The sequence below is a fragment of the Somniosus microcephalus genome, chromosome 8 (genome assembly GCF_052327205.1).
Source record: "Somniosus microcephalus isolate GS21.2 chromosome 8, FLI_Smic_1.0, whole genome shotgun sequence".
In the NCBI taxonomy this organism is placed as follows: domain Eukaryota; kingdom Metazoa; phylum Chordata; class Chondrichthyes; order Squaliformes; family Somniosidae; genus Somniosus; species Somniosus microcephalus.
This window is the reverse complement of record NC_140994.1, coordinates 117,435,309-117,456,030: the sequence shown is the minus strand read 5'-3', so window position 1 is coordinate 117,456,030 and position 20,722 is coordinate 117,435,309. Positions and strand designations below refer to the sequence as shown.

Sequence of the window (20,722 nt, the reverse complement as noted above, 5' to 3'; positions counted from 1 at the left end):
CTTGTGCGGGCCTCAAGTGAGGGCAGGGTCTGGATTGGCTGTGATGATGCTTCTGACCCCATACCCTCTCCATCATAAAGACCACCTACTTCCACCTCTGTAACATTGTAAGTTTCCACCCCTCCCTCAGCCCATCTTCTGCTGAAGCCCTCATCAATGCCTTTGTCACCTTCAGACTTGACTATTCCAATGCTCTCCTGGCCAGCCTCTCATCCTCCACCCTCTGTTGTGTATGTACCTTTAAGGAAATACTGGTCTTAGACTGCAGTACCGGCAGCGACCACCCCTGTATAAAAGGCCCTAGCAGGCTTCTGTAGTTTCAGTTTCAAGCTGCCTCTTGTTCAGTAAAGTACCTGTTAAACTGTTCTCCCGAAGTCCGTGTATGATTGAGACGTGGACTTTACAGTGGCGACGAGTAATTTCGAACTCACCTGCAGTGTGGCATCATCTCACGGGGATCTCGCCTGAAAGGAAGGTCCTGGAAGGTCGTAGTCTGAGCAACGGGCGTCGACCGAGGGCAACCGCCCAAAGAATCCATCGGTGTTTGGAGAATTGCGGGAGAGACTGTGGTTCCAGCGAATCGTGCTGGTAGCAGGTAGCGCGCTGACCCTTCCGGACTGCGGCGAGCTCAAGCTCGATCGAGCGGCTCTACAAATCGGGCCGCACAGCGTCGCCGGGAAAAGAAAACAAGAGAGAGAGGGTGGAGCGCACAGGGCGCGGTCGGTGCTCGAGAACAGGACAGCGGAGAGAAACTAAACGGGGGAGGAAGGAAAGCGAGACGCGCCGAAGCTGCGGGTCGCCGCCATTACCCCATAGAACGCTAGGAACAGCGTGGCAGTAAGGGGAAGAAGCAAAAGCGTGGGAGGCGCCATTTTATCCCACTGGGGAAGAAGCAAAAGCGCGGGAGGCGCTATTTTATTCCATTGGGGAAGAAGCAAAAGCGCGGGAGGCGCCATTTTAAATCGCCCAAGATGCCGAAAAGTGGCAGTAGCACTGCTTTCGACAACGAGGTAGAAGACTGGACCACGTATGTGGAAAGAATTGAAGTGTACTGCAAGGCAAATGAGGTGGCTGATGGAAAGAGGGCGTCGGTATTATTAAATCTGATGGGTGCGAGTACGTACGGCCTATTGCGGAATTTAATTACCCCAGCTAAACCAATGGAGAAAAGTTTTGAGGAGATTGTTCATATCTTACAGGAACATCTAAGCCCTACACCACTGCTGATAGCAGAAAGATTCAAGTTCCATAAAAGAAACCAGCACAAAGATGAGAGCAATGCTGACTATCTTACGGAACTACGCACGTTATCGAAGCACTGCCAGTTCGGAGCAGGACTGGCAGACACCTTACGGGATAAGTTTGTCTGCGGGCTCCAGAGTGAAGGAACCCAGAAACGACTACTTCCAAAAAAGGACCTGCGCTAGAACAGGCTTTCAGCGTGGCAGTATCCTATGAAGCAGCAGCACGGGGAGCTGCGGAAATACAACAGAAACCACAAGAATACAGCGCTAACGAAATGGCATATGGAGCCGAAAAGTGCTATCGCTGCGGCAGAACAACCCATGAGCAGAAGGACTGCTGGTTTAAAGACAAAATATGCAGGCAATGCGGGAAAATGGGACATATAGCAAGTGTCTGCAGGTCGGGAAAGATGACCAACACGACAAGAACTACTAAGGAGCAGTACAGGAAAGTAAGGAAACTGACAGATAGTAGTTCAGAAGGTCAGGAGAGTGATAAGGACTCCGGGAGCAGGCGACTAAGTTGTTTAAAGTTACACAACGTGATCGCAGAAGAAGATCACCAAACCATTTGGGTCACCCTCATGATAGCAGGGTCCCCAGTGAAGATGGAATTGGACACAGGATCAGCCCTAACTGTCATGAATCAACGAGACTATGAGCGGCTATTCTCACACATACCCTTAAAGGACACGTCCATTGTATTGAAGACATACACGGGGCATAAGGTCTACCCCAGAGGAAAAATAAGGGTGCCAGTTGAATATAACGGAAAGGAAACACAGAAACTATACATGTATATACTACGAGATGGAGGACCACCATTATTGGGACGTGAATGGATCCGAAGACTACAATTGGATTGGCATTCCATTCTGGCACTAACTGTGACTGACAAAAAAGATGATTACGTCGCACCTGGACGTCTGTCACAAATTCTATCTGACGCGGAAGAGGTGTTCCAACAAGGATTTGGGACTCTAAAAGGAGTAAAGGCAACCATAAAGATTGAGGATAACGCAACCCCAAAATTATTCAAGGCCAGACCGGTGCCATACGCGATACGCCCAGCTGTGGAAGCTGAACTGGAGAGTCTGGAGCATTCGGGGGTGCTGTCTAAGGTGGACTGGAGCAAGTGGGCCACACCCATCGTTCCTGTAATGAAGAAAGCATTGAGCAGCACGCCTGGGGAGCCAAGGAAGGTTCGCATCTGTGGGGACGTCAAGGTGACTGTGAACCCAGTCCTGCACACAGTACAGTATCCGCTTCTGCGGATAGAAGATATTTTCGCCTCACTATCTGGAGGGAAACGTTTTACAAAGATTGACCTGGCTCAAGCGTATCTACAAATGGAGGTGGAAGAAGCATCTCGGAAATACCTCACGATAAACACTCACAAAGGCCTTTACCAGTACAATCGACTGGTATTTGGGGTAGCATCAGCCCCGGCTATGTGGCAGAGGGCAATGGAACAAGTCCTGCAAGGGATCCCGGGGACCCAGTGTTATTTGGACGACATCCTGGTTACGGGCGAAAATGACAGTGAACACCTTGCCAACCTGGAACAGGTGCTCACGAGATTGCAGGAATATGGGCTACGAGCCAACCATCCCAAATGCGAGTTCTTCAGGCGACAAATCTCGTATTGTGGCCACATGATTGATGAGGAAGGGTTGCATAAGTCACCGGACAAGATTTAGGCTGTAGTCAAGGCTCCAGCACCAGAAAATGTGTCGCAACTGAGGTCGTTCCTCGGGTTGGTGAACTACTACCATAAGTTCTTGCCGAATTTATCTACAATTCTGCTCCCACTGAACGCCCTCCTTCAAACTGGTGTAACATGGAAATGGAGTGATGAGTGTAAGCGTGCCTTTCAGGAATGTAAATGCCAAATCACTTCAAAAGAAGTATTGGCCCACTACAACCCAACACTACCGATTCGGTTGGCATGTGATGCGTCACCTTACGGCATTGGAGCGGTGCTGTCACACAAATTCCGTGACGGTTCAGAGAGGCCAATAGCCTTTGCATCGCGCTCGCTAACCTCAGCCAAGCGTAACTACGCCCAGATTGACAGGGAGGCCCTCAGCCTGGTGTGGGGGGTGAAGAAGTTCAATCACTATCTGCACGGGCAGAAATTCACCCTACTGACTGATCATCAACCCCTGGTCTCAATTTTTAACCCAAAGAAGGGCGTTCCGGTGATGACGGCGCAACGGCTGCAAAAATGGTCACTTTTTCTAGGGGCACATCAGTATGACATAGAGTACAAAGGTACGAAACAACATGGAAACGCTGATGGGCTGTCGCGCCTACTGTTGCCTACGGCGGAAGAAGCACCTGCAGTGGACCCAGTGGAGATATTCCATGCGACCATAGTCGAATGTTTGCCTGTTACAAACGTAAGTATTGAGAAGGAAACCCGAAATGACCCGACACTCTCTCGGGTCTATGATTTGACGGTGAAGGGATGGCCAGCATATGGCGACTCACTGTTGCCAGCATTCTCGCCAAGGAAGGAACAGCTGTCAGTGTGCCGGGGAACCTTGATGTGTGGATCCCGAGTGGTAATTCCACCCAAGTTGAGAGATAGAGTACTCAATGAGCTTCACGAGGGTCATCTGGGAAGGGTAAAAATGAAGAGCCTAGCCAGGGCGCTTGTGTGGTGGCTGGGAATCGATAAAGAAATCGAGGATATGACCAAGAGATGCACAGGATGCCAGAAGGTCCAAAACGCTCCACCACAGGCCCCGCTACATCCATGGGAGTGGCCCTCATCTCCATGGCAACGGGTACACATTAATTTTGCTGGTCCATTTATGGACTCAATGTTTCCAATCGCTGTGGATGCCCATTCGAAATGGCCAGAGGTCATTAAAATGTCCTCCACCACCACGGAGAAAACTATTGCAGTCCTAAGGACCATCTTCGCCAGGAATGGGTTGCCAGAACAGATCTGTTCCGACAATGGCCCACAGTTTGTGTCTGAGGATTTCCGGAGGTTCCTGAAGAATAATGGGGTGAAACATTACACATCTGCCCCATATCATCCAGCCACAAATGGATTGGCTGAGAGGTTTGTTCAGACCTTTAAAAGGGCCATAAAGGCAATGTATAATGACGACATACCACTGCAACATAAGGTGGATAACTTCCTGTTTTCTTACCGGAATGCGACACATGCAGTAACCAACCAAACTCCAGCCGTACTGTTTTTCAACCGGAGACTAAGATGTCGCTTGTATTTGCTCAAACCAAACATAAGACGAGATGTTGAGGATATGCAATTCCAGCACATAAATGAGAAGCCAACCAGGAGCTTCAAGATAGGGCAACCAGTCTTGGCCCGCGACTACCGAACAGAAAAATGGCAGCCAGGCACGATATGCACACAGCAGTGACCACTAATGTACACAGTGGACGTTGGAGAGAGCATCGTGAGATGCCATGCTGACCAGATTCTAGAGTCACAGGAACAAGCCAAACCTGTACCACAAGCATGTGCACCTGGTAATGAGCCCGAAGTACAGATTGCGTCTACCTCAGAAGCAGGGGTATTGGAAGCTGACGAACCAACCAATGACAATGAGCCAGAATTGACTCCACCGCCAGAACAGGATACTCGAGAAAGGCGCTACCCAGTCCGGATCAGGAAGCCTCCTCAAAGACTGAACTTATAAATGACTATTTCAGTTGATGTATATATTACTGAGAAAATTGTAATTGTAATTAGTTATTATTTAGTTGTTAAATGAATGTTATGTACTGTTTATCTAAAAGGGGAGGAATTGTTGTGTATGTACCTTTAAGGAAATACTGGTCTTAGACTGCAGTACCAGCAGTGACCACCCCTGTATATAAGGCCCTAGCAGGCTTCTGTAGTTTCAGTTTCAAGCTGCCTCTTGTTCAGTAAAGTACCTGTTAAACTGTTCTCCCAAAGTCCGTGTATGATAGAGGCGCGGACTTTACACCCTCCATAAACTTCAGCTCATCCAAACTCTGCTGCCCATATCCCATCCCTCACTGGATCCCGTTCACCCATCACACCTGTGCTTGTTGACCTACATTAGCTCCCAGTCCAGCAATGCCTCAGATTTAAAATTCCCATCCTCGTGTTTAAAGCCCTTCATTGCTGCAGCCCCTCTCTATCTCTGTAACCTCTCCAGCCCTAGAGCGGGAGAACCTTCGAGTAAATATTTGCCGCTGGTCTGTATGTCTTAGTACCGCACTAGGCAGTGCACTTGCCTGCTAAGCCATGGGGGGAGACACCAGTAGATATTTCAGATCAATGTGCCCCCCCCCCACCCTTTGTCTGCCTCTTCCCATTTCCTCCTCCTTCTCTATTGCAAGTTCTAGCAGTCTGTTTCGACTTCACCTCTGTGACTGACCCACATTTCTCTGCTGCGGTAGTTTGCCAAGTTCATGCCAGTAGCCTCGCTCACTGACCCCACGTATCGAGAAGTCAGAGGTACAAAATTTTACGCTCATTAATTGTGCAGGCACAAAATTGCAGTGGGGGGTGGTGGTGGGGGTTGCACCTGTGATTTATTAACTGCATGGCCAGTGAACAAGGCTCCCAACTGGCAGGGAAAGCTCAGATAATCATCCCTACTGAACCCTAGATAAAGTGATGTTAGACTTCACAATTTTAATGAAATTCACTCTGGAAATTTTGCTGAAAAGAAATAGACTTCTTCAGAGCAAAACACGACCGCAATTTCATTGCATGTCGACATGTCTCTTCAACCCCTGAACTATTTCTTGTGCCACGTCTTTCACACTGGTACACAGAAACTCTTCATGCCTACACAGGATATCCTAATGATTGAGTAGTGTCAAAGCTTCAGCTTTGGTGCCTAAAGAATTGAGGCCGGAAATCACTAAGAAATATCATTGCGAATGCTGTGCAGTGAAACTCAGTTAATATTTGACACACTGTGCTTTCTGATTGCAGTATTTCGGCGAGTTGAGAAGTAATCTGATAAATAACCAGGGCCCTGAGCAGCGGCAAACACTGAACGCATGCTTTGAGAAGTTAATGGAAGGAGTGGAACAGAGCTTGCTAATCAAGAACAGAGACAGGTAAGCTAAGACAATGAAGTGAAGAGGATGATGGTGTCGGGTCATAATCAGGGTCAAAGTTTTACAGAGGCAAACATGGCTGGCCCACCCACAGCAAACATGGCTGTCCCGCCCACAGCAAACATGGCTGTCCCGCCCACGGCAAACATGGCTGTCTTGCCCACAGCAAACATGGCTGTCCCGCCCATAAACATGATTAGTCATAGTTGGCATTTCACCATTGTACTCCAATGCCATTTAAAAAAAATAATTCTCTGGATTTGGGCATCACTAATATGGGGCTGGAGTCACGTATTGGCAGGATTCTTTCCACAAAATATGTTAATGAACCAATTGGGTTTTTACGACAATCCGACCGCTTCATGGTCACTTTTACTGATGCCAGCTTTTTATTTCGAGATTTTTTAAACTGAATTCAAATTCTCAGAATGCCATGGTGGGATTTGAACTCGCCTGGAATATCAGCCCTGGCCTCTGGATTACTAGTCCAGTAACAAAACCACTACCCTGATAAAAGCAACTTGCAAATATGTGTACATTTGCAAGTTTTTATCATTCATAGCCTTATAGTACACAGTAAGATTTTATATTCAACCTTACTTTTATGTAAATTCTAGCCTTCAGCCCTCCTTATTACTTCCCAGTACCTGCAGCTCCACAAAGTGACCTTTTACAGTAGGTTTGTGGAAGGAAAGATGTTGCGCGCGTGCCCCCCCACCCCCAGCCCATTTCTTGGTGTACTGTGCTGCACATAAACATTAAGTTGGGTTTATGAAACCAACATACAATTAATACCGGTTATGGTATCCTTATATAATGTACATTTATCACTCTATACATCTATGAGCCAACATTTATTATCATGCATAAATACATCTCTATCTGTAGAGCTCAGTACCACAGCACATACTATAATTCCCGACTAAGCATCAGGTGAACCTAAGCAGTTAATGTGCCAGTGCTTGGTGGTCAGTATCCAGGCATGTAAATGTAGGAATCGTCACTAGGATAAAGCGGCAAGAAACATCCAGGCAAGATGAAAAAATTATAACATTTTCCACAATGCCAATAATCTAATTGTAACAATTCTAAAATATATAACCTTTACTTGTGGCGTGATATTTCCCCTTAATTTTTTTTTCCAAGTCAATTTTCTCCATCACTTATCATAATATGATAGAATTCTTCATTAAGATGGAGAATGAAGTTGTTGACTCAGAGACTAGGGTCCTGAATTTAAATCAAAGAAACTACAATGGTCTGAGGCGCGCGTTGGGTAGGATTGATTGGGGAATGTTACTCAAAGGGTTGACGGTGGATAGGCAATGGCAAACATTCAAAGACCGCATGGATGAACTACAGAAATTGTTCATCCCAGTTTGGCATAAAAATAAAACAAAAAAGGTGACTCAACCGTGGCTAACAAGGGAAATTAGGGATAGCATAAGATCCAAGGAGAGGACATATAAATTGGCCAGAAAAAGCAGTAAACCTGAGGATTGGGAGCAGTTTAGGATTCAACAAAGAAGGACAAAGGGATTAATTAAGAAGGGGAAAATAGAATATGAGAGTAAGCTTGCAGGGAACATAAAAACTGACTGTAAAAGCTTTTACAGATATGTGAGGAGAAAAAGATTGGTGAAGTCAAGCGTAGGTCCCTTGCAGTCAGAATCAGGGGAATTTATAATGGGGAGCAAAGAAATGGCATACCAATGAAATATATATTTTGGTTCTGTCTTCACAAAGGAGGACACAAATAACCTCCCAGAGATGTCGGGGAACATAGGGTCTGATGAAAGGGAGGAACTGAAAGAAATCATTATTTGTAGGGAAATGGTGTTAAGGAAATTGATGGGATTGAAGGCCGATAAATCCCCAGGGCCTGACAATCTACATCCTAGGGTACTTAAGGAAGTGGCCCTAGAAATAGTAGATGCATTGCTGATCATCTTTCAACATTCGATGGAATCTGGAACAGTACCCATTGATTGGAGGGTAGCTAATGTTACCCCACTATTCAAAAAAGGTGGTAGAGAGAAAATGGGGAATTACAGACCGGTAAGCCTGACATCGGTAGTGGGGAAAATGCTAGAGTCCATTATAAAAGATGTAATAGCAGAGCACTTGGAAAGCAGTAACAGGATCGGACAAAGTCAACATGGATTTACAAAGGGTAAATCGTGTTTGACTAATCTACTGGAATTTTTTGAGGATGTAACTGGTAAAATAGGTAAGGGAGAACCAGTGGATGTGGTGTATTTGGACTTTCAGAAGGCTTTCGATAAGGTCCCACATAAGAGATTAGCGTGTAAAGTTAAGGCACATGGGATTGGGGGCAAGGTACTGACTTGGATAGAGAACTGGTTGGCAGACAGAAAGCAAAGAGTTGGAATAAACGGGTCTTTTTCCGAGTGGCAGGCAGTGACTAGTGGGCTACCACAGGGATCGGTCCTTGGACCCCAGCTATTCACAATATATATTAATGATCTAGACAAGGGAACTAGATGTAATATCTCCAAATTTGCAGACGGCACAAAGCTGGGTGGGCGTGTGTGCTGTGAGGAGGATGCCGAGAAACTCCAGGATGATTTGGACAGGTTGGGTGATTGGGCAGAAGCATGGCAGATGCAATATAACGTTGATAAATGTGTGGTTATCCACTTTGGTAGCAAAAACAGGAAGGCAGATTATTATCTGAATGGCAATAGATTGGGAGAAGGGGAAGTGCAACGAGACCTGGGTGTCGTTGTGTACCAGTCGCTGAAGGTAAGCATGCAGGTGCAGCAGGCGGTTAAGAAGGCAAATGGTATGTTGGCCTTCGTAGCGAGAGGGTTTGAGTACAGGAGCAAGGATGTCTTGCTGCAGTTGTACAGGGCCTTGGTGAGACCACATCTTGAGTATTGTGTGCAGTTTTGGTCGCCTTATCTGAGGAAGGATGTTCTTGCCATGGAAGGAGTTCAGCGAAGATTCACCAGGCTGATACCTGGGATGGCAGGAATGACGTATGAGGAGAGATTGGATCGATTGGGCTTGTACTCGCTGGAGTTTAGAAGAATGAGAGGGGATCTCATTGAAACTTATAAAATTCTAACAGGACTAAACAGACTAGATGCTGGCAGGATGTTCCCGATGGTCGGGGCGTCCATAACCAGGGGTCACAGTCTAAGGATAAGGGGTAGGCCATTTAGGACAGAAATTAGGAGGAATTTCTTCACCCAGAGAGTGGTGAACCTGTGGAATTCTCTACCACAGAAGGCAGTAGAGGCCAATTTATTAAATATACTCAAGAAGGAGTTGGATACATTTCTCAAGGCTAAAGGGATCAAGGGGTATGGGGAGAAAGCAGGGACCGGGTACTGAATTTGGATGATCAGCCATGATTGCATTGAATGGCGGAGCAGGCTCGAGGGGCCGAATGGCCTACTCCTGCTCCTATCTTCTATGTTTCTATGTTTATCTCCTGGACATGTTAACCTCTTGGTGGCGTTAGGTTCCACAGACGCTAGCTGCTCTCTGGTACCTCACCTACATCCACCTTGATGGTGAGAGTTGGCCAGCAGGACCCTATCCCTGCATAACAAGCAGGAGCAGGGGCCCTGGCTGATTTTCTCTCCCAAGCCCAGGTATACCAAACTCAATTGTGGCACCCCAACACTGCCACAGACCCAGGCTTGATCCCTGGTCTATGCTGAGTTTCCTGATCTCAGCCAAGGCAAGATATGGGCCACTACAGTTGGCTTTAAGCACACAGGGAGACGGAAGTGAAAAATCAGCCTGATCACTAGCCAGTGAGACCTGCTGGAAAGGGTAAGTTATGGGCATCAGATGAGATCAGGATCAGCTATGATTCCTCCCATGGTGTAAAAGCCTGCTGAGCCTTGTGGGGGACTTTTAACTTCTGGGTGGCCATCAACAGAATGCGGAGCAACTGTTCATGAGGTGCTGCTAGAAGCCCCGTCCATTTTAACAGCCAGACCACATTTAAATGCAGCAGATCGGCTTTCTGCCCAAAACGGGTGTAAAAAAGCAGCTTGCTGGGTACCGGCCAGCAAATATCGAGGGTTTCAGAGATCGTCCATCCGGCAGTCGTCGTAGGTGGGTGAGGGTTGCAGAAGGCTACCAGCAGCAAGGTGGGGGAGCAGCGGCCCAAACCTTCTTTGTGGGGCCCAGAGGGGCACCCTTGTTTCACCTGGACCCACAAAGATAGGTTTTATACTCACCTTACAGGGCCTCTACTTCTACTGAGCTGAGCATCCACAGTGGGTGCTTTACTCAGGCCGTTAAAATGGCTCCAAGTCGCTATTTATTCAATGGGACCCCCAATTTGCATAGATTTTTGATGCTCTCACCTGAGTCAGACCTCAACCGCCCAGACAAACAGCGGTGTTAAATAGGACGCGAGGCACTAAAAGAACAGTAAATGTGATTTCAAGCTTGGATTTCAACACCTACTCTGCCCGGTTTCTGCCAGGTCGAGGGAGGTTAAAATCCCCCCCCCCCACTTTACTGTCTGGATGCACATGAAGATTCGGCACTTGGGTGAGATATTGGCGGGTTGGCACCTCCTGAACAACTGTATCTGAGCGAGAATCAACACTGACGGAACTGGCAAAAAAAACTAGATAAAATGGGTGTTTAATTCAATGATAGATTATTTTTATTCCGCTGTTTGATTGTTAAATGAGATTCCTACTGATCTTGGAAATCAGGACCCCGTTTTGATTTCTTCCCCCGTTACAGGTTTACACAGAATGTGTCCGTGTTTAAACGCGACGTGACTGAGACTTTGCGCATCTGCGGAGCTGCCAGTAACCCTGTGGGCGCCGTAGATATGATGAGCTGACGCTGAACACTGATGGCATAGATGATCGGAGGAGCCGCAGTGCCCAGGACAGTGAGCGTTACGCCAGTGCGTTTTGTTACTGCCGCAAAATAAAATGTGTCTTTTCCACCTTGGTACATGAGACAATAGTGATCTTCCTGGGTTTGGGAGGGGGGCGGGGTAACCCATTAACAAAATCTAGCGGAAGTTCAGGGTGGTTTGGTATCTGAACTAATGCCTCACTTATTGCCTAGCTGGCACTGGTCTCTGTGTCAGTGCAAACACTAAGTTCTGACCAAAACTAGTGTTGGGTACAAAAAAACTCTATTTTACAGTGGAGCCAATTCACAATAACTCTGATGAGATTACATTTCACCTACAATGTAACACCCTTTTCATATGGGCAGAAGTTGAATTTCAAGTATATATGTAAATTATTATTTTGGTAGCCAGTCCCAGTTTGGTAGCCCGTTGCCAAAGATTGTAGTCAGAGTTACCTGGTTATATGTGAATAAATTTATCCTCCCTGATTTTCAAGGCTCTTTTATTTCTAACATTGGCACAGTCAACCAATAAGGATTAGAGCAGCCTGTCACCAATGCTATGATGATATCCACGGGCTGTTGTTTCGTAGCTTTCTCCACCCCTGAAGGTTGCAGTTCTGTGGGCAACAGCTGCCCTCTGGTACCTTGCCCAAATGGCCATAGTTCATACAAAATACTGCGCATGCTGGAAATCAGAAATAAAAACAGAAAATGCTGAAAATACTCAGCAGGTCAGGCAGCATCTGTGGAGAGAGAAACAGAGTTAACATTTCAGGTCGATGACCTTTTATCAGAACTGTAAAAAGTTAGAGATGTAACAGATTTTAGGCAAAGGCAGGGAAAGGGGGAGGGGAGGAAAGAATGAAAGGGAAGCTCTGTGAAAGGGTGGAAGGCAGGAGTGATTAAATGCCAAAAGATATCATTGGACAAAGCAAAAGGAGATGTTAATGGGACAAGTTAAGAAATAAAAGATGAGTCTAGAAGAGATGGAAATGGAAATGGCAGAATCATCAGCAGCTGCTATGTGAAAAAATAGGGGCAGAGGTTATGGTCTGAAATAGTTGAACTCGATGTTGAGTCCAGAAGGCTGTAAAGTGCCTACTCGAAAGATGAGATGCTGTTCCTGTAGGGGGTTTTGTTCCAGGGGCTTATTGTAGGTCAGCCAGTTATGTTTTCCTGAGCTGCCCTGCCCGCTGTGCGGTTGCGAATCGCTTTCCCCTTCCTGATTCTGAGCTCAGGACTTATCGAGTGGTAACAAGGACAAACGAACAGACCAGTGGATTGGCGCAAGGAAAACCAATGTTTATTAATTAGAAAAGCTAACACTACAAGAAAAACAGTATTATACAGAAGATAAAAGAAATCGCTATGGATGCAATACAGTTTTACACTTAACGGGAGAAGAAATGGACACAACGAGGGAAAAATTCTAAAATCACAATTTTGTAATACCCCTTTAACTCCCACCTTTACACCTAGCTAGGTTGTCTTGTGACGGCCAGAAAGATAATGCTCACCGGTGAAACAGATGAAAAGGCCTGGCCCTTGTGCCCCGCTGCTGCCGTCGAAATGTGTTTGCGATGCTTTCTAGATGGTTTTCCTTCTTGGTTGCTAGCAGACAAACAGGACACTGGGCCGAGGCGAAGAGAGAGAGAGAGAGGTGCTGGGCCGCCCCAGTTATATCCTCTTGGCAATGGGTCATTATCGCGCCTCATCAGTCCGTTCCATTGTCCGATTTGGGCTCGAAAACGTAAGACAAGAGGACCTTGATTTTGGCCCATTTACGTTGATGGCACCGATCAGTACCACAACTGCCTTTCCGTTGTTTTCTGAATGTCCTTAATTGTTCTGAATGTTCCTCAATTGTTCTGAATGTTCCTCAATTGTTCTGAATGTTCCTCAAGCAACTGGGACTATCTCCGCCCGAACTTAGATTGTGTAGGCAAACAATTGATAACCTGCCTCAGGGCGTGAATACAACTGAGCTTGCCTCACTGCATTGTTCAAATTAAACATGCAGTCTGTGAAGCTATCAGAAAATCCATATGGATGCCACAGGCCCTTTGGCCATGTGTCTGACCGCAGCCATTTTGAGAGGCCCTGGATTTTTAAAACACAGTCACTCCAAGGTTTCTTTAATAACTCCAATTAATCTTCGGGGGGGGGGGAACATATGAAATTTTGCAAATCCCTTCAGTCCCCCCTGTGGATACTTAAACTTGCTTGAAGTGTCCATTCAAGGTGAGCAAAATTTCTGACCGCCGCAAACAACCCTCCCCTTTATTACGTATCCCCAATCCCTCGACACATACATTCCCTTACTTGGAGAGAGCCCCGGTGTACGGCAGGCATTCGGATAGAAAACAAAGTTGAATTACAACAATCCCAGCACGGAGGGGTCCAAATACCCCTGCACCACTTGGGATGAAACAGTATTTCACATACTATGCATTCTTTATTAAAATAATGAAACAGGCTGCCATCACTCGCAAGTGATGCATCACAGAACTCACACGGGTGTTCCGTCTACCCGAGCATACTGGTCCTTCCATACCCTTTGTGTTCTAACTACCACCTCGGGACTCCTTTTCCTACACTGGACGCAAACCAGGTAGAGGACGATCCCGAGCTGACAGATTACTAGTATGTGCGATGCCAGACGAATCCAGGAGGGGACCTCTATATTCTCAAAGATGTCCCACCAGGGTGGGGTCATAATACTGAGAATATCGGCCCCTATCTGGACAGTCTTCTGTTCCAGCGTGTAAAAGTGTTTTTGGGAAACCACTACTGCTTTTAATAGTTTAACGAGGTGTTCTGGGAGAGGGGGGATCTGGTAGCCGAAGTGGGCTACATACTTTTGGAGGTTGGTGAAATTTTCTTTCACAGTGAGGTGAACAGTGGATGGTTCAGGGATGGGGACAATTCGTGACTGTGCCACTTGAACTTCTGCCTCGGGTTTAAAGCAGAAACTGCTGTCACTCACCTCGCACCAGCTGTGCTGACCGTGCTGGTAGTGGGACGCTGCTGTGGTGACGCAGTATGTCCCACCTCCTATATACGCCACCTGGGGGGAGACATGGCCTTGTGCCATGGCTTCCATGGTGCAGTTTATAGGCTTCGCGTCAGCAGCTCTGAACCCACACTGTGGATTTGAATAGGCGTTCAAGTGCTGGGGACACAGGATTATGTGTGATCCCTGGCTACGGCACCCCGAGAGGTCAGTACCCGTCATAGCATGCTCCCACTTTATGACGTAGGGCGGGACCACTGTAAAACAAATGTGTGCACCCCCCTGAATGACTCCAATGTTCTCCACCCTGTATACCGGCGCAGGTCGGGCCGTCCCGCCCATGACTGGCATCCTTACAACTATCCCTATGATGGTGTGGCTGGAACGCCCACAGTCCACTGGGACTGGGTAGGCCTCAGAAGCTAGGCGGAGCTGGCATGGACTTAATGTTTTCTCAAAAGGGTGGAGGGCTGCGAGGTGCTTGTTGCTGATCCAGGACGGGACCAAACCTTGTGTTAGATCCTCCAGATTATTGCGGCCCTCGCCTAGCAACCATGCCCCGTACAAAACGCACACCTCGTTTTGCGCCGCCTGGCCTGACGCATTCCGATCCTCCCTAATGAGCGCATTCACCATCTTTGCATGCTTCTCCAGCTCCGCTATGATCTCCTTTAAATGGAGAGTCATGGCCTGGTCTTCGTGCAGTTCCGAACCCACCACCTTATTCTCATCAGTCAAAACCTTCTTTAACTGGGCCTTTAAACCGTTGATCTGCGACTGCAGTTCAATGTCATCTAAACTATTAATGACCGAAGACCCCGTATTAAAACCCGTTAACACATCATTAACACTACCCCTCTTTTGTCTCCCCACCCAGTCCCCAGCCTCGCGGCTATGCGTATATAATTTGGTCTTATCGACCTCCGAAAAACGAATTCATAAAACCTTTGAAACGTTTCTTTTAACAGGGCTTGATATAGTTTGGCCGTCTCTGCAGGGCACCATGCGGGCAAGTGCACCTCTGTGAGATTTAAAATCACCGAGGCCACCGCGTAATACACCCCTTGATACAGCACCTGGTCTGTGGGTATCAGCACCAGGCCGTTCCCTGGTCCCTTGGTGGTGGCGGGGCATCCCTCTGCTACAGTCTGTGACGTCGGGGCCTTGGGCAGGGGCTGTTGGGGATAGGTCACTAATTCAGTGGCAATAACCGAGATTGGGGAGTATGGGATCGCGCATGCGTCCAGGCGCGATTCCCAATCCATCCCCCTCCCGTTATCTTGCCACTGGCTGCGGAAAATGATGGAAATGCCTGTGGGGCAGACCTTCTCTGAACCCTACATACAGACATAGATCCCCTGATCCGGTTCCCACCATTTGTCCCAGCACACATTTAACCCTCCCTGGGTCCCTGTGATGGTCCTGTGGGTGTTATTCCCTAACCTCTCCCACTCTACCCTGGGGTTCCCCATAACCTTACTTAATTTTCTAAGCCACCACCACCTATCCAGGGGAACGTTGCCTTTACATGACGCTAATCCTTGGGGTGACAATTCGTATCCTCGGGCACTGGAGGGAGGTCTCCCCATATGAAAAACCGGTCTGGCTCGAGTACTGGGTCGAATTTGACCACAGCCATCCGGGCCAGCTCCCCTCGTGAGTGTACAAGGCGATTTCATCTGCCTCGCGTAGGCCACTCCCATCGTGGGCTAGGGGCGCCGTTTTTCCGGAGCATCTGAAGATGTGGTGGTCCTTGGTGTCACCCCTTCTCGCGAGGCTCAGCCCAGACAGGGCGAGCAGGATCACGCCTCCGAACATTCCCTTTTAATTCCCTGTAAAAGATAAAGAACATCTAGCCGGGCTCCCTGTAGGCTTCCTGGCTCGGGTGAAGTGTGAGCGGGTCCCTCGACCTCGGCTCACGTAGACAACACTGGAACGGTTCCATCTTAAAATTACACTACGGTTCCACACCTTATAATTAACCTAAACATCCTAACTTAAAACTACAAACTTAACTGCTAAAGTTATATACATCCGCCGCCCGTCTCCGAGCGGCCAGCTCAAATTCTGTCAGGACTGCTGCAGGCTGCTCCCTGCGGCATGGCTGTACTGACTTTTACTTCCGGTCCCTCACAGCCCGCGACTGCTGGCTGAGGACCTTTGTCTTTCGACTTAACTTTAACACGGGAGGTAGCCCCTTTAAACTGGGGAGCCGGCGACCATGTCTCCCTAGGCTGGGGTGTCCGAGGGGACCTCCTAGGAAGTGCTATTGGTGGGGCTACCCTGGTGAGCGGACCCTTGCTGTGGGTCACAGTCCTCGCTGGCTGGGGGCTTTTCCCCTGTGACTCCTCCCTTCCCAAGTCTGAGCTGGGGACAAGCAACCCCTCGCTGCCTGCTGCCGGTGGCTGGGAGTTTTCCTCTCCAGGTTCAAAACCTGGGTCGGGGGCGGGGCTACCTGTCTCGGGCTCCTCCTCCTCCCCATCTGAGTCCCAGAAGAGAGAGGGAGTGGATTGGACAGGGGCCTGGGTGACTCCTCCGCTGACACACGCGACTGCGCCTGCATGTGCTGCCTGTGAGCTGGGACCTGCTGGGAGCTGAGGATTTCTAACCTCGGGTTGGATCCCAGCTGCCTGCTTTTTCGCCTCCGGTCTAAACAGCTTACATTGGTTTATATGAAACCATTTCGTCCGCCGGGGCAATTTTACGGCGTAAACCATGGGGCTGGCTTTATCTACTATGCTATAGGGCCCCATGTACAGTGGCTCCAAACTCCCTACTCGGGTGTAGTTCCTCACCATTACCTGGTCCCCTATCTCCCACTGATGACTTTTGTTAGGCTCGAGCAGCAATCGGTTATTCCGATGCTGCTTCCCCATACTACCTGCTGCCTGTTTGTAAATCTGCTTCAGGCGCTCGAGAAGTGTTCGGGCGAATTTATCCCGGTTTACCTCCCGAAGCTGCCCTTCAGTAAGAACTGGGGCTAGGACATGGGTGGGGGTTCTCATGACCCTACCGGTCATGAGCTCGTGCGGGGAATACCCCGTACTCTTTGACTGACTGGCCCGGATCCCCATGAGGACTAGAGGCAGGACCTCTGCCCATTTTTGGGGCGAGTCCACTGTCTCCTTCCTCAGTCTTTCTTTGACGGTGCGGTTCATGCGTTCCACAATCCCTGAGGACTGTGGATTGTGGGCTACGTGCCACTTCCCCTGAATACCGAGCAGCATAAGGGTATTCTGCATGACCCGGCCGGTGAAGTGGCTTCCCTGGTCAGACTCCACAAACTGGGGTAGCCCCCACCGCGAGAACACCTCCCGTACCAAGATCCTTGCAGTCCCTAATGCTGTGGCTTTTCTACAGGGGAAGGCCTCGACCCACTTGGAAAACACGTCCACCAGGACAAGGCAGTATTTGTAGCCTCCCTGGGTGGTGGGCAGGGGCCCGATGTAGTCGATCTGGATCGACTGCCATGGTCCCTCTACCCTCCTAACATGTCCCATGGGCACCTTCTGTGGGGGCCGGGGTAATTTGCAGCGCACACAAGACAGCTAGCGCAGAACTCGCGGACATCTTCCCGGAGTCCTGGCCACCATCCCACCTGTTCCACCCGCTGCCAGGTGGCCTCAGGCCCGGGGTGTCCTGCTCCCGGCCCTTCATGGGCCAGTTGAAGGAACTCCCTCCGGTGCTGCTGGAGTACTACCCACTGTCCTTCCTTGAACAGCATGCCTTCTCTTATGGAGAGGGCTGCCACGCCGTAAGGGCCTTCTATCCTCCTACCCTCGCTCACTGCGCTAGTGACGGTTTTCAGGACAGGGTCCTGGGCTTGGACCGTTTTAAGATCCGGGGCTAATGCTACCCCTAAGTTCCTCTGGGTCCCACCCCTGCCTCTAACTGCCGCCACAGGCCCGGACCCATAGGGGTCCCAGAAAATGCCGGTGCGGGCACCCTCCTTGGCCAGCGTGTCGGCTTGCTGGTTGCCCTGGCTGCGGGGTTCTGTGGAGGAGTGGGCCTTCACTTTGTGGATGAAGACCTCGCCTTCCTCCCCCACGACTGCCAGGATTTTCTTCAGCAGGGGTTTTACTGTTAAGGGCCTCCCGTCAGCGGAGGTATATCCGCGACGGGACCAGATGGCCAGGTATTCCGTGCACGAGTTGCAAGTGAACATACTGTCCGAGCAAATCGTGTATGGGGTGGGAAAGATTTCGGGGTGGGTAACCACGTACACCACCGCGGACAGTTCAGCCTGCTGGGCGCTCATGGTGCTGGAGAGCTTGATCGCCAAGGCAATGTTAGCCGATGGGTCATAGACTCCACATCCCGTGAGACGTTCACCAGCGGATACCATGCTGGAACCGTCTACATAGATCTCACGGCCTGTGGGATGTATCCCAGCCCGTAGACCAATGTTCACCTCCCATACCCCTTCTATGGAACACTGATGGGCTGTTCCGGGATATACCATGTTAGCCGTGAGCTTCGGCTCGCAAAGGCCCCTCACCCTCAGATCCATCTGGGAAAGGAGGAGGGTCCAGCGCGCAATGCGGGCACTGCTGACTGTCCCATCTTTAATCCTCCCGTCCAGAAGCATCTGGGTGGGCGTGTGATGCGTGAGGAGGGTGATAGGAGAGGTGCCTGTGAAGATCAAGGATCTTTTCACGGCCCAATACGTGGCCAAAAGGTGCCGCTCGCAAATTGAGTAGCTCCTTTCCACGTCAGTGCGTGCTCTGGAGGAGTAGACCACGGGTCTTAGCCTGCCGTGCCGCTCCTGGAGCAGCACAGCACTGAGATTATCCCCGCTGGCCGCTACCTCCAGAAAGAACTCTCTCCCTCCATCTATCGCTCCCGGGGCTGGTGCGGTCTGCAGGTCCCTCTTGAGCTGGACAAATGCTGCCTGGCACCCCTCATCCCAAGACCACTCCACTCCCTTGTGTAGGAGTCGGAGCAGAGGGGCTGCCGTGGCTGCATAATCCTCAATAAAATCCCTGCAGTACCAGGTTAGCCCTAAGAACGACCTCACACCCCACACAGTACTGGGGACTGGTAGCTCTTGGACCGCTTCCCTCCTAGCCCTGTCTATGGCTCGTTCTCCTTCGCGGACGGTCAGGCCCAGGAATTTAACTTCCCGCTGGCCGATCTGCGCCTTCTTTGGGTTGACCTTAAACCCTTTACTCTGGAGCAGCTCCAGCAATTCGGCCAGTAGCGGGCCATGCTCTCCGACTGAGTCAGTAAACAAGAGCAGGTCGTCTACATACTGCACCAATTGGGTGGGCTGGCTAAATTCCTTTAAACTACTCGCCATGCACTGGTGAAAGATGCTGGGGCTGTTATGAAAACCTTGCGGCAAGCAGTTCCAAGTATACTGTTGCCCTTTAAAAGTAAAGGCGAACTTATACTGGTCTTCCCTCCTTAAGGGGATCGACCAAAACCCATTTGAAATATCCAGCACCGTGAACGTAGTCGCGGATGCTGGAATGCTTCCGATGAGGTCGGCAACTGCTGCCACCGTGGGGGCACACGCGGGCATATTGCTGTTGAGCACCCGATAGTCCACCGTGGCTCTCCATGAATTGTCCAGTTTCTTGACCGGCCAAAGCGGAGAATTAACATGGGTGGCTATGGGCCTCAACACTCCCTGCTGCACCAACGAGGATGTGGCCATCTCCATATCGGGCTCTGCTTCTCTAGGAAAGTTATACTGCTCCTGTGGCCGGGCCATGGGGTCCCCGTCTACCCTGACCTCAAACCCAGTGACCCTCCCGCAGTCGTGTTTGTGTGTGGCGAACGCAGCTAGGTGAGCCTGCATGAATGCTTTAAATTCCTCCGGGACACCCTCCACCATGAGCCCGAGGTCGTAACCTCCTTTCGGCTTCACAGTACACAGGGTTCCCTTCCCTTCTTTTCCTGGGATAACTACCACGCCATTCTCCTCACCCGTGTCGGCTCCCCAAAGGCAATGATTTCGGAGATCCACGAGGATCCCGTGGCCCACGATGAAGTCAGCCCCGAGGATCCCCTTTCCTCCCTCCGTTTCCCACCTCGCCAGGACACACGTCCACTTGGTTTGGAGTGGGCCCAGGCGGATTGAGAGCGGCTTGGAGAATGCTCCCGCCTGTTCCTTACCGGTGAACCCCGATAGAACGTATGGAACTCCGCTAGACAGAGGTGAGGTGGTGGGGTTAGCTGCATGGATCACGGTGCATGATGCCCCCGTATCCAGCAAATAAGTCCCTTTAACCTTCTCTACCTCCATCTGCACGAGTGGTCTCTTCCATCCATCATACCGGAGAGCACACAGGTAGACAGGCTGTGCGGGCTCTAGTCATTGCGGGGCTTCGTCAGAGGGGGTTGAGGGAGCTACCACACCGGTAGTGGCTGCTATTTTTCCCTGGCTGGCCATAAAAGATCGCATGGCCTCAAGAAATGACTCCATGGCAGCGGGGGTAATTCCTGTCTCTGCCTCCCCCGTCGCTGCCTTTTGGGCTGGGGCGGGGGGATTCTTTCCCTTGGTGTCCTTCAT

General features: G+C 49.7%; 1 protein-coding gene across 1 annotated transcript in view; it reads left to right on the top strand.

Moving 5' to 3' along the window:
• Window positions 1-11,678, top strand: part of LOC147113758 (ran-binding protein 17-like) — an 815,149-nt gene extending 803,471 nt beyond the window's left edge. Inside the window, exons 23-24 of the mRNA XM_085995069.1 lie at window positions 6,199-6,326; window positions 11,067-11,678. Coding sequence (XP_085851195.1) covers window positions 6,199-6,326; window positions 11,067-11,169 — 231 coding nt within the window. The 3' untranslated portion in view covers window positions 11,170-11,678. The remainder of the gene's footprint in view (window positions 1-6,198; window positions 6,327-11,066) is intronic.
• The last annotated feature ends 9,044 nt before the right edge of the window (window positions 11,679-20,722 follow it).